General features: G+C 51.0%; 1 protein-coding gene across 10 annotated transcripts in view; it reads left to right on the top strand.

Moving 5' to 3' along the window:
- NCAM1 (neural cell adhesion molecule 1) overlaps nt 1-12,619 on the top strand; it is an 87,693-nt gene that overhangs the window by 55,974 nt on the left and 19,100 nt on the right. For 6 of the 10 annotated variants that reach the window (XM_054291438.1, XM_054291436.1, XM_054291444.1 and 3 more), the window contains 2 exons: nt 1,163-1,333; nt 1,931-2,062. In XM_054291438.1, coding sequence (XP_054147413.1) covers nt 1,163-1,333; nt 1,931-2,062 — 303 coding nt within the window. Of the gene's footprint in view, nt 1-1,162; nt 1,334-1,930; nt 2,063-3,170; nt 3,186-12,619 lie in introns of all 10 variants that reach the window. The other 4 variants (XM_054291437.1, XM_054291435.1, XM_054291439.1 and 1 more) reach the window with 1 other exon arrangement.

Genomic DNA, 12,619 nt, shown 5'->3' with positions numbered 1-12,619 from the left:
GGTGGGTGACACAGGGAGGATGACACAGGGAGGGTGACACAGGTGGGTGACATAGGATGGGGGACACAGGATGGGTGACATAGGATGGGTGACACAGGGAGGGTGACACAGGATGGGTGACACAGGGACCCTGCTCTGCTGCCTCCTGACAGCAGCTCCAGCCTGCAGAGAGGCTGTTCACACATTCCTGCTGCCTTGGAGCTGCTCAGCATCTCTGGTCCCTCGTTTCCCCAGGGGTTTGTTCTTCCCTGTGCTCCTAGAGCTGTGATTTGGATTTGGGCACCCCAGCTCAGCAAAGCCCCTGAGAGCAGCTGAGCTGCACATCTCAGAGCTGGGCCGGCCTGGGAGGGCTCCAGGGTGCCACAGGGGCACGTTTGGGCATTATTAAGCTCCATTATTAAGCTTAAAACTTCCTAATATCTCACTAGATAAACTTCTCTGCAGCTTAGGGAGTTATTCTAGCCAATAATTGACACACAGACCATTGTTCTATTTGTCTTTACTTTTCTACTTCTTACATAACTTTTCTGCTGACCAATCTCATGGCTCCTGCTCGGCTCCAATCACAGTTCTGCTGTCTCTGAGGCCTGTCTTGTGCAGCTTTCCCAAAACCCTCTGGTTTTATGGATTCCCACAAAAGAGCCCTGTGGAAGGGACAGAGGGGACAGAGTGGCAGCCAGGACTGCAGTGTCCTGTCAAGGGACAGAGTGGCATCAAAGCTCTGTGAAAGGGACACTGGGGACAGACTGACGTCCAGGACTGCAGAGTCCTGTCAAGGGACAGAGGGGACAGAGTGACATCCAGAGCTCAGAGCCCTGTGGAAGGGACACTGGGGACAGAGTGGCAACGAGGACTGCAGAGTCCTGTCAAGGGACGGAGTGACATCCAGAGCTCAGAGGGACAGAGGGGACAGAGTGGCACCCAGGAGAATTTTGCTGCACTGCCCTCATTGTTCTCTTTTGGAGAAGGGACTGGCAGTCTCCACCCTCTTAGAGAGGAGCCCAAATTAACATCCCTGCACTAACTAACATCTCTAAACCTGCCTAAACCCTCTGTGAGGCTCAGCCCCACCCTGTCCCGTGCTGTTTGAGCCCAGGGGCTGCGGGCTGGTGCCAGCCCCTTGCCCAGCTCCGTGTCTCACGCTGCTGTCCCTTGTCCGCAGACACGCCCTCCTCGCCCTCCATCGGCAGGGTGGAGCCCTACTCCAGCAGCGCCCAGGTGGAGTTTGAGGAGCCCGAGGCCACGGGCGGGGTGCCCATCCTCAGGTACAAGGCGGAGTGGAGGGCGCTGGGCGAGGGCGACTGGCACTCCCGGCTCTACGATGCCAAGGAAGGTAGGAGTGACAATAAACACCTGGTTCCTTCACCAGCAGCACTGAAAAACATGGACTTTCCTGTCCAGGCAGGGTGGAGGGTTCAGGCTGGAGGCTCCAGACAAGTTTTTTAATGTTTTTACATTTTAAACATTTGCTGTGAATGGCACGTGGAATTTTCGGCTGGAAATGAGAGCTCAAGAACCCTGGGCTTGGAATTGCAGTTTTCACTTGCTGCTTCCCAGAGGAGGCTTTTGAACCCTCATCTGTCACCCCTTGGTCCCCCTTGAACCATAAACTGTGCTATTCCAGCAGCAAGCCCATCCTGTTGAAATGATCTATAGCAGTGCTTGTGGCACAAAATCCATCCTGGAGTCAAATAAAGCAAAATGATTTAGATTTGGGGAGGGTTATAAAAGGGAGAGTTCTGTCCAGAGCTTAAGCCTCCACCACCAATCCCATGTGGAGCTGAAATTGTTATTTTATTCCCCACTGCAGTGGTGTGATCCCAGCTAGAGCCAGGTGTGTTTATCCCTTTTCTCCCCGCGTGGGGACAAACAAATTTTGTCCATTTATTTCTTTGAGCCCTGAGCTTTCCTGTGCTTTTTCTCCCCTCAGCCAACGTGGAGGGCGCAGTGACCATCACGGGGCTGAAGCCTGAGACCACCTATGCAGTGAGGCTGTCAGCAGTCAATGGCAAGGGCGTGGGGGAGCTCAGCCCGCCCGCCGAGTTCAAGACGCAGCCAGTTCGTAAGTACAGCCCAGGCCAGCCCTCCCTGCAGCCTCCCCGAGCATGGATCTCACCTCTTCTCTCTCACAGACCTCGCTGCACCCTCTGGTTTCTCCGTGGGTTTGGGTTTGCTTGGTAATTCAGAGGTTTCTCTGAAAGGGAGGAGTTGTTCCGCGTGCGCTGGTTGGTGTTTGCAGCTCAGCCTTGGTGCTGCTGCCAAGGAGAATTTTAATGAGGAAAAGCAGCTGAGGAGGGGTTTGGTCACAGAGAATGTGATGTCACTGTCACAAGGTTTGTTTTCCACACTGAGGTGTCCAGCACAGGACTTGCCTTGGGCTGTGGAAGGTGAAAGGAGGGAGAGTCGCTGTGTTTGAGATGCCCCTGCAGCTCTGGAGGGATTCCATGGGTTCCTCAGGCTCTGCTCTGCTCTGCCGGGGCCATTCCCAGGTTCTGCTGTGGCCCAGCACTGTTCTCCTGTTCAGGGAAGAGTTAAACCCCAGGGAGCTGTTCAGGGTGGGAAGGAGGGCAGGAGGAGAGGATGGAAGGTGCAGTGGGCAGGGCAGGTGTGACCAGAGCAGGCAGGGAGAGGAGTTTGACCTGGTTCTGTCCCTTTGCTCCTGCATCCAGCCCTGGCTGCTGCTCCCAGCCCTGAGCTGGAATTCTCTCTCCAGACCCCTGAGCTGAATTCAATTCTCTCTCCAGACCCCTGTGCTCAATTCTCCCTCCAAACCCCTGAGCTGAATTCTCTTTCCAGACCCCTGTGCTGAATTCTCTCTCCAGACCCCTGAGCTGGAATTCCCTCTCCAGACCCCTGTGCTGAATTCTCTCTCCAGACCCCTGTGCTGAATTCTCTCTCCAGACCCCTGTGCTGAATTAATTCTCTCTCCAGACCCCTGTTCTGGACCCAGGGCTGTCCCTGCCCATCCCAAGCATGTCTGGAGTCCCCTGAGCTCTGCCCATCCCTGCTCAGCAGGGCACACGTGGGATGCTGATTTTCCAGCTCCATATTCTCTGTCTCCTCACATCCTCTACATTTATATATATATTTTTTTTGTTTTGTTTTTGTGTGTCTATTTCTGTCTTTTTATTTTGTTTTTGGTCTGTGTCCCATCCATGGATAAACTGCAGGCATCCCTCACCCACGTAAGTGCTCTCTGCATTTCTTTCGCTCTCTCTTTTTGTGTTTTTAGAGTGTTCCTCTAACACTTCCAGCTTTTAATTCTTTTAATTTAGTGCCTTTTTCCTCTCAGGGGCTGTAGTGTTTATTCCCTAACCACACTGACCCTGGAGTAGCCACTGCTCTTGTCTAGAACAGAATTGGGGTTAACTCTTTGTCTGTGCTCCACAGCATGCAGTTGGAATATTTAATGTAGTGATTATCTAATCATAATAATAATCAAAATAATAATAGTTAGCTTGTTGACTCAGAGTGGAGTAGTGGAAGGCTTCATATTTATGAATCCATTAAAAACAGTTCAATTTTAATGATGCTGAGATCATTCAGGGAAATCAATTCAGCCAAATTACAGATCTGGTTTAGACCAGAGCCAACCAAAAACTTCAACATTTTGAATATCTCACAATTTTGAAAGCACAAAATTGAAGGAAAAAAATTCAATTTTTTTTTCTCCTCTTCTCACTAATGATTTTACCATTGGACAGTCTTCCAGCACTTGTGTAGATTGTGTGATTAAATAAATAAACCTCATACTAAATTTTAAATAAATGGCATGTTCCCACTTCCAATGCAAAATGAGTCAGGAATGTGATGGATTTGTGTAATTGTGAGTGAAAAGTGGAGATGGCTCCATAGCTTTGTGCCTTTCCAATCAAACCTGATCAATGGAGCTATAAAATCCTCTTTATCCCAGTGAGCATTATGGCATTTATCAGTGCCTCCCTGTGGGGAGCTGCTGCTACTCCCAGGATTACAAGGACAAGCTTGAAGAAGCTTCTTTGAGATTTCTGAAGTGAAAAACAGGAGGGGTTCTTTTAATATTTTTCTTCATTTTTTTATTATTTTATTATTTTATTATTTTATATTTTTATTTTTTACCCAAAACTTGAATCCTGCTTGTGCCATTTCCCGTCAAAGATTGCATAGGACCAAAGCTTGGATGTAGGGGAGCAGGAAGGGGAAGGATGGATGGACAGACAGACAGGCAGGGCTGCAAACTGCAGCAGTTAGGGAGGCGCTGGGAGGCATTCCCAGAACATTTGTGCAGTGTGAGGTTGTTTGGATCCCGTTAATTCCAGGAGCAATAATTAAAAATAACGCCATGAGGGGTGATGATGGTCAGGGTTGGAGCCCAGGCTGAGCATTGGGGCAATCCCAGGGAGGGCAGGGCTGGGATCCCCTGCAGTGCTGCAGGAAAAGGGGAAATGCAGTGGAAGGGAGAGGAAAAAGAGCAGGAGAAGCTCTGCTGCAGCCCCAGCCTCATGGCCAGCACCTGGGGACGGGTGGGTGGCTCTGCACAACATTCCAGCGCTTCTGGGCTGGAGTCTTTTGCTTTTTTATCATTATTTTCATGTGGGGAGCTGCCAGTCCCTCTGTGCTCCCCAGGGCAGGGTAAGCTGCAGTTCTCCCTCCTTTAACTCATTTTTTATTTTGATTCTATCCTCCCCTTCAATCTCTGCAGCTGGGATCACCCTGGGATCGTCCCCCCATTCTCTGCTCCCTTCCAGAGCCCCTCTCAGACCCTGCCTGGAAATGGCACCACAAAAATGCCTTTTCTCCATCTCTGCTGGGGCTCCAATCACCTCTTTGTGGGCAGTCACAAGCAGGAGGAATTTTTGTCCCCTCTGGAGTGATTTGAAGGTCACAGAGATGTCTCAGGAATTTTACAGCTCAGATTAACCAAGGCCACTTGTTTTCCTTGCCCTATTATTTAGAGTCTCTGTCTGAATGTAAAACCTGACACCATTTTTAATGCCTGCTGGGATAAGCCTGAAGTCATTTTGATTTATTTAATTTCCCTCAGTAAGAAAGAGAAGTTTCTGTCTATCTTAGAGAGCCTCTCCATGAGGTAATTAGTGATAATTATGGATTATAGTGGCACAGATGAGAATTCTGGAGATTGGAGGAGTGTCTGAGTTGACCTGGGTTTGCATTTTCATTTTAACCATTTGCTGCTTTTCTTCAGTTCCTTTTCCTTACAAATCTGCAGCCAAACAAAGGCTGGAGGAGGACAGGGATGGAGTTTGAACCCAGAGGTGTTCAAAGAGAGCAGAGCATGGTGTGGTGCCAAAATACCTTTGGGTACAAACCAGCTCTGCAATCACCCCAAACCAGCACTGCAATCACCCCACATCTCCTCATTCCCTGGATTTGGTGCCAAAATACTTTTACGTATTTTTTTATGTACTTTTATGTACCAGCACTGCCATCACTCCACACCCTACATCTCCTGGGGCAGGTACCAAAATACCTTTGGGTACAAACCAGCACTGCAATCACCCCAAACCAGCACTGCAATCACCCCACATCTCCTCATTCCCTGAGTTTGGTGCCAAAACACTTTTATGTACAAATCAGCACTGCGATCAGCCCATGTCCCACATCTCACATGTCCTCATCTCCTAGAGCTGGTCCCAAAATACCTTGGGTGCAAACCAGCACTGCAATCACCCCAAAACCAGCACTGCAGTCATCCCAAATCTCACATCTCATTTCCTGGGGCTGGTACCAGAAAACCTTTATGTGCAAACCAGCGCTGCAATCACCCCTATGTCCTTCATCTCCTCGTCTCCTTGGTTTGGTGCCAAATACCTTTGTGAACAAACCAGCTCTGCAATCACCCCCCATCCCACATCCCCTCGTTCCCTGGGGCTGCCGGGACCCCTCTGGGGCTGCCAGGACCCCCCTCCCTGCAGCAGCAGGGCTTGGCAGGATTTCTGCAGCTCTCTGGGTGCCCCAGCCCTGCCACCCAGGCTGGCTGTCCCCCTCAGTCCCCTCCTCCTGAACCCTGCCCTGTGTCCCTGCTGTCCCTCCCTGGTCCCCACCCTGTGCATCCTTGTGTTTCCATAGCAACCCCAGCTCCGGCCGCTGCATCCCTGAGCCCCGTGGCTCTGAGTGAGTACCTGGGGCTGCTGGCCCTGCCCTGGCGGCTGCTGGAGCCCTGGGTCCCCCATGGCAGGGCTCTGGGGCACCCTGGGCTGGCTGCTGGCAGCGGTGTGCAGTGTGAGCATGTTCACAGCCCAGCATGCTGCCCCTCTCCCCCCTTCTGAAAAATGGGAATAAAAGGCTCAGAAAAAGCACAGAGAGGGAGAGAAAGAGGAATAACCCCCTCAAATCATCCTTTCCAAAAGGAATGTTTCCTTTAGTGTTCCCCATTTTAGTGTTGCAGCTGCCTTTGCAAAAGGGAAGTGCATGAAATCGTTTTCTTGCTGCCCTGCCTTGCTTTGAATATAGGGAGATACAGTTGATATTAAAATGAGGGATATTGGTTGCTGGAAGAAGATGCAAATGAGGAGGTAAAATAAAAATGCCCTGCAGGAGAGATCCCAGGGCCCTGCTTGCCTTAAAAGGGGCCTCAGGCTTCTAGAAAATTCCATAGAATTTGGAATTCCATAGAATTAGAGATGGGAACTGGATTCAGCCTGCCCTGGTTGGGTGGCCAAGGGAGAGGTGAAGCCCTCAGTGAGGATCTGAGTTCCTGGTGCATGTGTGTGCTTTGAGTCACTAATGGTCTCTGCCGAGCCAGGAGCTGCTTGTGTGCCTTGCAATAACCCAGAGTGTGTCTGTGGTCACTGGGGTGTTTACCTGAGGGGGGTAGGAATGGTTTTCTGAATGGAAAACACTCCAAGCATGAAGTGTGGGGTGATCTGGGGGTTGGGATGGAGGGAGAGGAGAGTGTGGCCAGCCAAATGAATTTATAATTAATTCTAATGAGTGCATTTATGACTGGCACGTTTCATGGTCTCACAGGTGACTCTAAATGTCCTTTACCTGCCAGTTTCCACAGCAGCGAGTTCCTCATGCAGTAATTTTCATTTCCAAATGCCAAACCCCAATCCCTGCTGCACCCAGGGGCTGAAGAGACCTTTTCATTCCTGTCAGCCTGGGAGGATGGGCTGCAGAGGGCAGGGGCAGGCTCTGCTCCTCATCCTTTATCCCTGAGCAGGCAGAGACTCCCTCCTGGCTGTCCCTGTGTGGGCTGGACACAGCTCCCCTCGAGGGAAAACCTGGGGTCACGTTTTACAGAGCAGTTTGTTCTGAAACAAAGGAATCTTCACCCAGAAAAGCTGCTGAGAGCTAATTAATGATAAACATTTCCCAGTTTTGGTGGTGTGGGGGCTGTGTGTGAGGAGGAGGAGGAGGAGGAGGGGGAAGTTTCCTTTCCCTGCCCTGGGGCTCAGGCTGTGAGCAGGAGCAGAGCTGTTGTTTGTGTGCCCACATGGGTGTGCTGGGCTGTGCTGCAGCCTGTGCAAGTGGGGGATTCAGCAGCAGGGAAAGGGCAGACGCTGCTCCACCTCTGCTTCATTTCATTGCTGCTGCTGCTGCTGGGAGGGCTCTGTGCCCTCCCCTGGCCCCTCCTGGGGCTCAGAGCAGCAGCAGTTGGGGAGTGAGAGCTGCCCAGGGCACCACCGAGGCAGGGACAGAAACCCAGAGAGGCTGCGGGGCTCTCTCTGCTGCCTTTGGGCTGTGGGATCAGTGGGAGATGTCTGGAGGCACAGAGGAGCTTCAGGAGTGTCTCTCCTTGGGTTTAACCCTCTGAGGTTGCTCCAGGAATCAGTTCTGTGCCAGTTCTGACGTTTTTTCTTGCAGCTCTCTCCTCTCTGGGACCTGCTTTGCCTTGCAATGGTTCAGCTCATTGAAAAAAGGGATTTTTTTTCAGGTTGGAGGGGGCTTGGAGTAACCCAGTGGAAGTTGCCTCTGCCTAGGAGTGGATAATCCTTCCAACCCCAACCATTTTATTCTCTTCATGCTGCTAACTGCCCTTGATCTTTACCTAAAGCTCCTCTCCTGAGGACGGGAGCCTCTCTTGCCTGGTGTGAAATCTCAGTTATATTGAATTTACTGCTGCTTGGGAGAGGTTTCTTCCTGACCAGAAAACACAAATTTTCCTTCCAGGCAACCTCACAGCAACTCCTAAACCTCCCTCCTTCACAGTGCCCAGAGTTCTGTGTTTGAAGAGAATGGATTGAGAGCTTGGCTGTAACAAATGGATTTTACATTTTGTGCCATCAGTTCTTTGCCCGTAATGGTCTGTCCTTAATCTTGTCAGAGACAAGCACCCAAAAGATTAAGGGTTTAATTCTCTGTACATCAAATTAGCGGGGAACTACCAGAGCTCTGTGGAGTAGCCTCATTAGGGTGAGACAGAGGTGAGAAATGGGAGTTCTGGAGAGATTTGGGAAGGGAGCTCGGGCTCAGTGCTGAGCTGGCAGCTGAGTTTCCCTCATTCCGGCATTGCCCATCCCTGCCAGCAGCTGCTGCCTTCCATGGGGATGGATTCCCTGTCCCCCATTGGGGATGGATTCTCTGTCCCTGAGCCCCATTGGGGATGGATTCCCTGTCCTGGATCCCTTTGGGGGATGGATTCCCTGTCCCTGAGTCCCATTGGGGATGGATTCCCTGTCCCTGGATCCCACTGGGGATGGATTCCCTGTCCTGAGCCCCATTGGGGATGGATTCCCTGTCCTGGATCCCTTTGGGGGATGGATTCCCTGTCCCTGAGTCCCATTGGGGATGGATTCCCTGTCCTGAGCCCCATTGGGGATGGATTCCCTGTCCCTGGATCCCACTGGGGATGGATTCCCTGTCCTGAGCCCCATTGGGGATGGATTCCCTGTCTCTGTCCCCCATTGGGGATGGATTCCCTGTCCTGGATCCCTTTGGGGGATGGATTCCCTGTCCCTGAGTCCCATTGGGGATGGATTCCCTGTCCTGAGTCCCACTGGGGATGGATTCCCTGTCCGGGATCCTGTTGGGGATGGATTCCCTGTCCTGAGTCCCACTGGGGATGGATTCCCTGTCCTGAGTCCCATTGGGGATGGATTCCCTATCCTGAGTCCCATTGAGGATGGATTCCCTGTCCTGTCCCCCTTTGGGGATGGATTCCCCATCCCTGGGCCCCACTGGGGATGGATTCCCTGTCCTGGGGCAGATCCCAGCCCATCCCCTCGGTGTCACTGCCTGCACTGACCCCATCCAGCTGCAGCTCCTGGCTGAGAAGTGTCCCTGGCCATGGTCCCCTCAGCAGGGTTCTCTCTCCTGCAGTTGTTGTTGTTGTTGTTGACCAGGAGCAGTTTGTGCTGCAGAGGGAGGACACACCACTGTGGGGTGCCAGGGTTTGTGGTTTGTCCTCCTTTTGGGCTGGTTGTGACCCTTTCACCTCCTCTGCCTCGGAATAACAATAATTCCCTTTTTCTTCCCAGCAGTTTTGTGGATTCCTGCAGCAGTCCTGGCACTCACTCCAATGGTTTTGTCCCTTTTGTTCCTCCTATGACTAAGCAGTGACGCAGCTGTGCCTAACACAAGGCCATAACTCAGTGCTTGCTGTGGTTTAATATTCTTATTTTCCAGGTGGTTTTACTGTCCCCCCCTCAGTGTTTCTGATATATGCTGGCTAATTTAATTTTGCTCCTATTTTTATTTACTCTGTAATTCTGTTGTTGATTTTTTTTCCCTTGCCCATTGTTTACATCAGTTTTTTAATTTTTTTGTATTTTCCATGTGACCTCCTCCACTTTCCTTTCAACCAAACTCATGTGCGTGCGTATCATGTGAATTTGTCATGTGGCTTGCATGGTGCTGATGATGTCGTCCTCGCTGGTGAACAGAAGGTAAAACACTTTGTTCTGATTGGTTGCCTAGATTTTTTGGGGTGAGGATTCCCCTGTGGGATCTCCAAATTCCAAAAAAAACCCCAAAAATACAAAAATCTCACCGAGCCTTTTTGGAGGAGTTGCTCGTCACTGTCTGCATGGGAAGAACTCGACTTCAGTCCTCTGCATTGAGATGGAAAAGACTTGGAGGGAAGACAGGAAAAAAAAAAAAAACCAAAAAATCACCTGGCTCAGTCATTTGCTTCTTCACTCTCAGAGTCCAGCAAGGAACTGTGCTAGGAAGGTGCTGAAAATCCTCTGGAGTGAGCACCAAAGGCCAAAATCCTTTTGCCTCTCTATGGGACCAACCACAGACTGGAATCTGATGGGAAATCAGCGCTCAGTTCTGGAGCACCCTCTCTCCTGTTGCTGTAGCAGCATTTTGACCCTAGAAAATACACATTTATATTGACATATATGCACACATCCACACTGTTTAGTAGCCTTCAAAACTGATCCTGAATTTTTAGAAATCTGGTTATTTGGAGTGTGTCACAATTCGATTTAAGAAATAATTCCCTTTTTATTGTGAGTGAAACTTAAGCATAGCTAGAATGAGAGCTGTGCTATCAAATACTCTCTCTGTAAGATGCTGTTATAAAATCCTCTCTCTGTATAAAATTGTGCATATAAATCCTGTGAAACAGCACCGAGTCTGTGGTGGGAGCCAGGCCTCACACAGATCTCATCAGAGGGAGGATCTGGCTCTGCCAGAGCCCCTCATTCCTCATTCCACTGAGGCTCTGGGAGCCTGGCAGGGCTTTAAACTGGACTCAGCAGATGATTGAGCCTGGCAGGGCTTTAAGCTGAGGAGCAAATGACTGAGCCTGGCAGGGCTTTAAGCTGAGCTCAGCTCCCAGGAGCTGATGGTCCCCAGCAGAACAAGGAGCAGATGGTTGAGCCTGGCAAGGCTTTAAGCTGAGGAGCAGAGGGTTGAGCCTGGCTTTGTGTGAGCTGGACTCAGCCCACAGCAGCTGTGGGGTGCTGCAGAGCAGCTCCTGGCACTGCCACACCTCACCCTGAGCCCAGTCCCAGCGGGGCAGGGTGGGAAGCTCGTGCTCCTGCTTCTGGAATTGCCTTTTTGGCCGGGAAAGGATTTAGGCTGGGCTTTGGCAGGAAAACAGAACTAACACCAGTAACCTCCCCATGCATGCACAGAGCCCTGTCCTGTCTCCTCCCTCTGCTGGATCCAGCAGGGTGGGAGATGTTCCTGTCTCATTTATAGACCTTTGCTGGAGTTCCAGCAGGGTGGGAGATGTTCCTGTCTCATTTACAGACCTTTGCTGGAGTTCCAGCAGGGTGGGAGATGTTCCTGTCTCGTTTCTGCACCTCTGCTTTTGTTCCTTATTTCTGCTGCTGCTGTTTGCTCCCCTGGTGTGCACCCCGACCCCAGCCTGTTCTTTCTCTGTGGTTTTGCCCTCCGTGGTGTTTGTTCCCTGGTTTTATGGTGCTCAGAGATTGCAGAAATCAGCCCTTCCCTCCTTCCTCTGCTGCAGAATTCCCCAGGTTTGCTCTCTGAGCGCAGGGAGGATGCAGGACCTTGCCTTGCTGCCAGCTGGGCAGGGATTTAACCTCAGAGATTTTTCATTTTCTCTTTTCTCCCCACCTCAAGTTGCACCCACACCTGGTGCTCGTGGCACCCTCTGAAAATAAAAACAAGAATTTCTGCCATCCAGCAGAGCGGTGTTAGGGGAAGGAAGCCCTGAATAGAAACCAAAGGGTTCAGAGGACTCCAGGAGACATTTCCTGCTCCCTGCAGCAGCGGATGGTCAGAGCACTGATGGCTTAGCAGGGAGTGGGTGAGAATTAAATTGGCAATGTAATGGCTCAGAGCCCTGCCCTCAGCTCCCCTGCCCCCAGCAGCTTTGGGAGCCTGGAGAAAAGCCCTCATCTCCTTGCTCAGGCTGGCCCTGGATTCCTGTGGAGCTGCCCCAGGCAGGGCTGGGCTCTCCTGCATCCCAGCAAAGGCCTCTGCTCTCTCCTTTGCTGAGTGTCCTGGGGGAGTTTTGAGCATCAGCCTCAATCCCTGGGAGCACAAGGTCCTGCACAGAGAGGATTTGATCAGATATCTGGTGATCCAGCAGGAGGTCTGGGCTCTGTGGAGCTGCTGGCTCTCCCCAGCCAAGCAGCAGCAGCAGCAAAGGGGGGTCCCTGAGGGGTTCCCCTGTTTGAGAGCTGGGAAGGCTCTGAGGAGGGAGGGACAGGCTGGTTCCTGCCCTGGCTGAGCATGGAGCACCCCTGGGTGCTGTTGTGCCTTGCAGCCCCCGTGCATGTGTGAGCATGAATCCTCCTCTGACCACCTTCTCTCTGCAGCTACTCACATCTTCACTCATCATAGGGTTGCTGATTCTGCTGGACTAAACTTTTCCCACTAAACTTCTTCCTCCTCTGTTTGACACACTAACCCAGTTTTCGTTTTACAGCCCTGTGTCTGGATTGCATCCACCTGCTTGAGATCAATGAAATAAACACTTATTTCTGGAGAGAAAACTATGCCTTAGCAGGGCTTGCACTGCTCCACCTGTTGGTTTTCAGCACTTAGGAGTGTTCTTTTCTTTGAAGAGAAGTGTTTCCCAAAGCTGAAATTAATTTAAACTGTTGGGGAGGAAGGGGTGAATCAGGAGCTAGAAATTAGATAATTCAAATGAAGAAAAGGAGGAGAAGTTTCAGCAGAGCAGGTAATGAATCATGGGAATGGCTGTGTGTAAGGTAGAGCAGCATCTCTGACATTTCAAATCAAGAATAAG

Source organism: Melozone crissalis, unplaced genomic scaffold (assembly GCF_028551555.1).
Source record: "Melozone crissalis strain CALT ecotype California unplaced genomic scaffold, PUWL_Pcris_2 ptg000092l_1, whole genome shotgun sequence".
NCBI classification, from domain to species: Eukaryota; Metazoa; Chordata; class Aves; order Passeriformes; family Passerellidae; genus Melozone; species Melozone crissalis.
The sequence above is the reverse complement of the archived record's forward strand: the minus strand, read 5'-3'. Positions and strand labels throughout refer to the sequence as shown.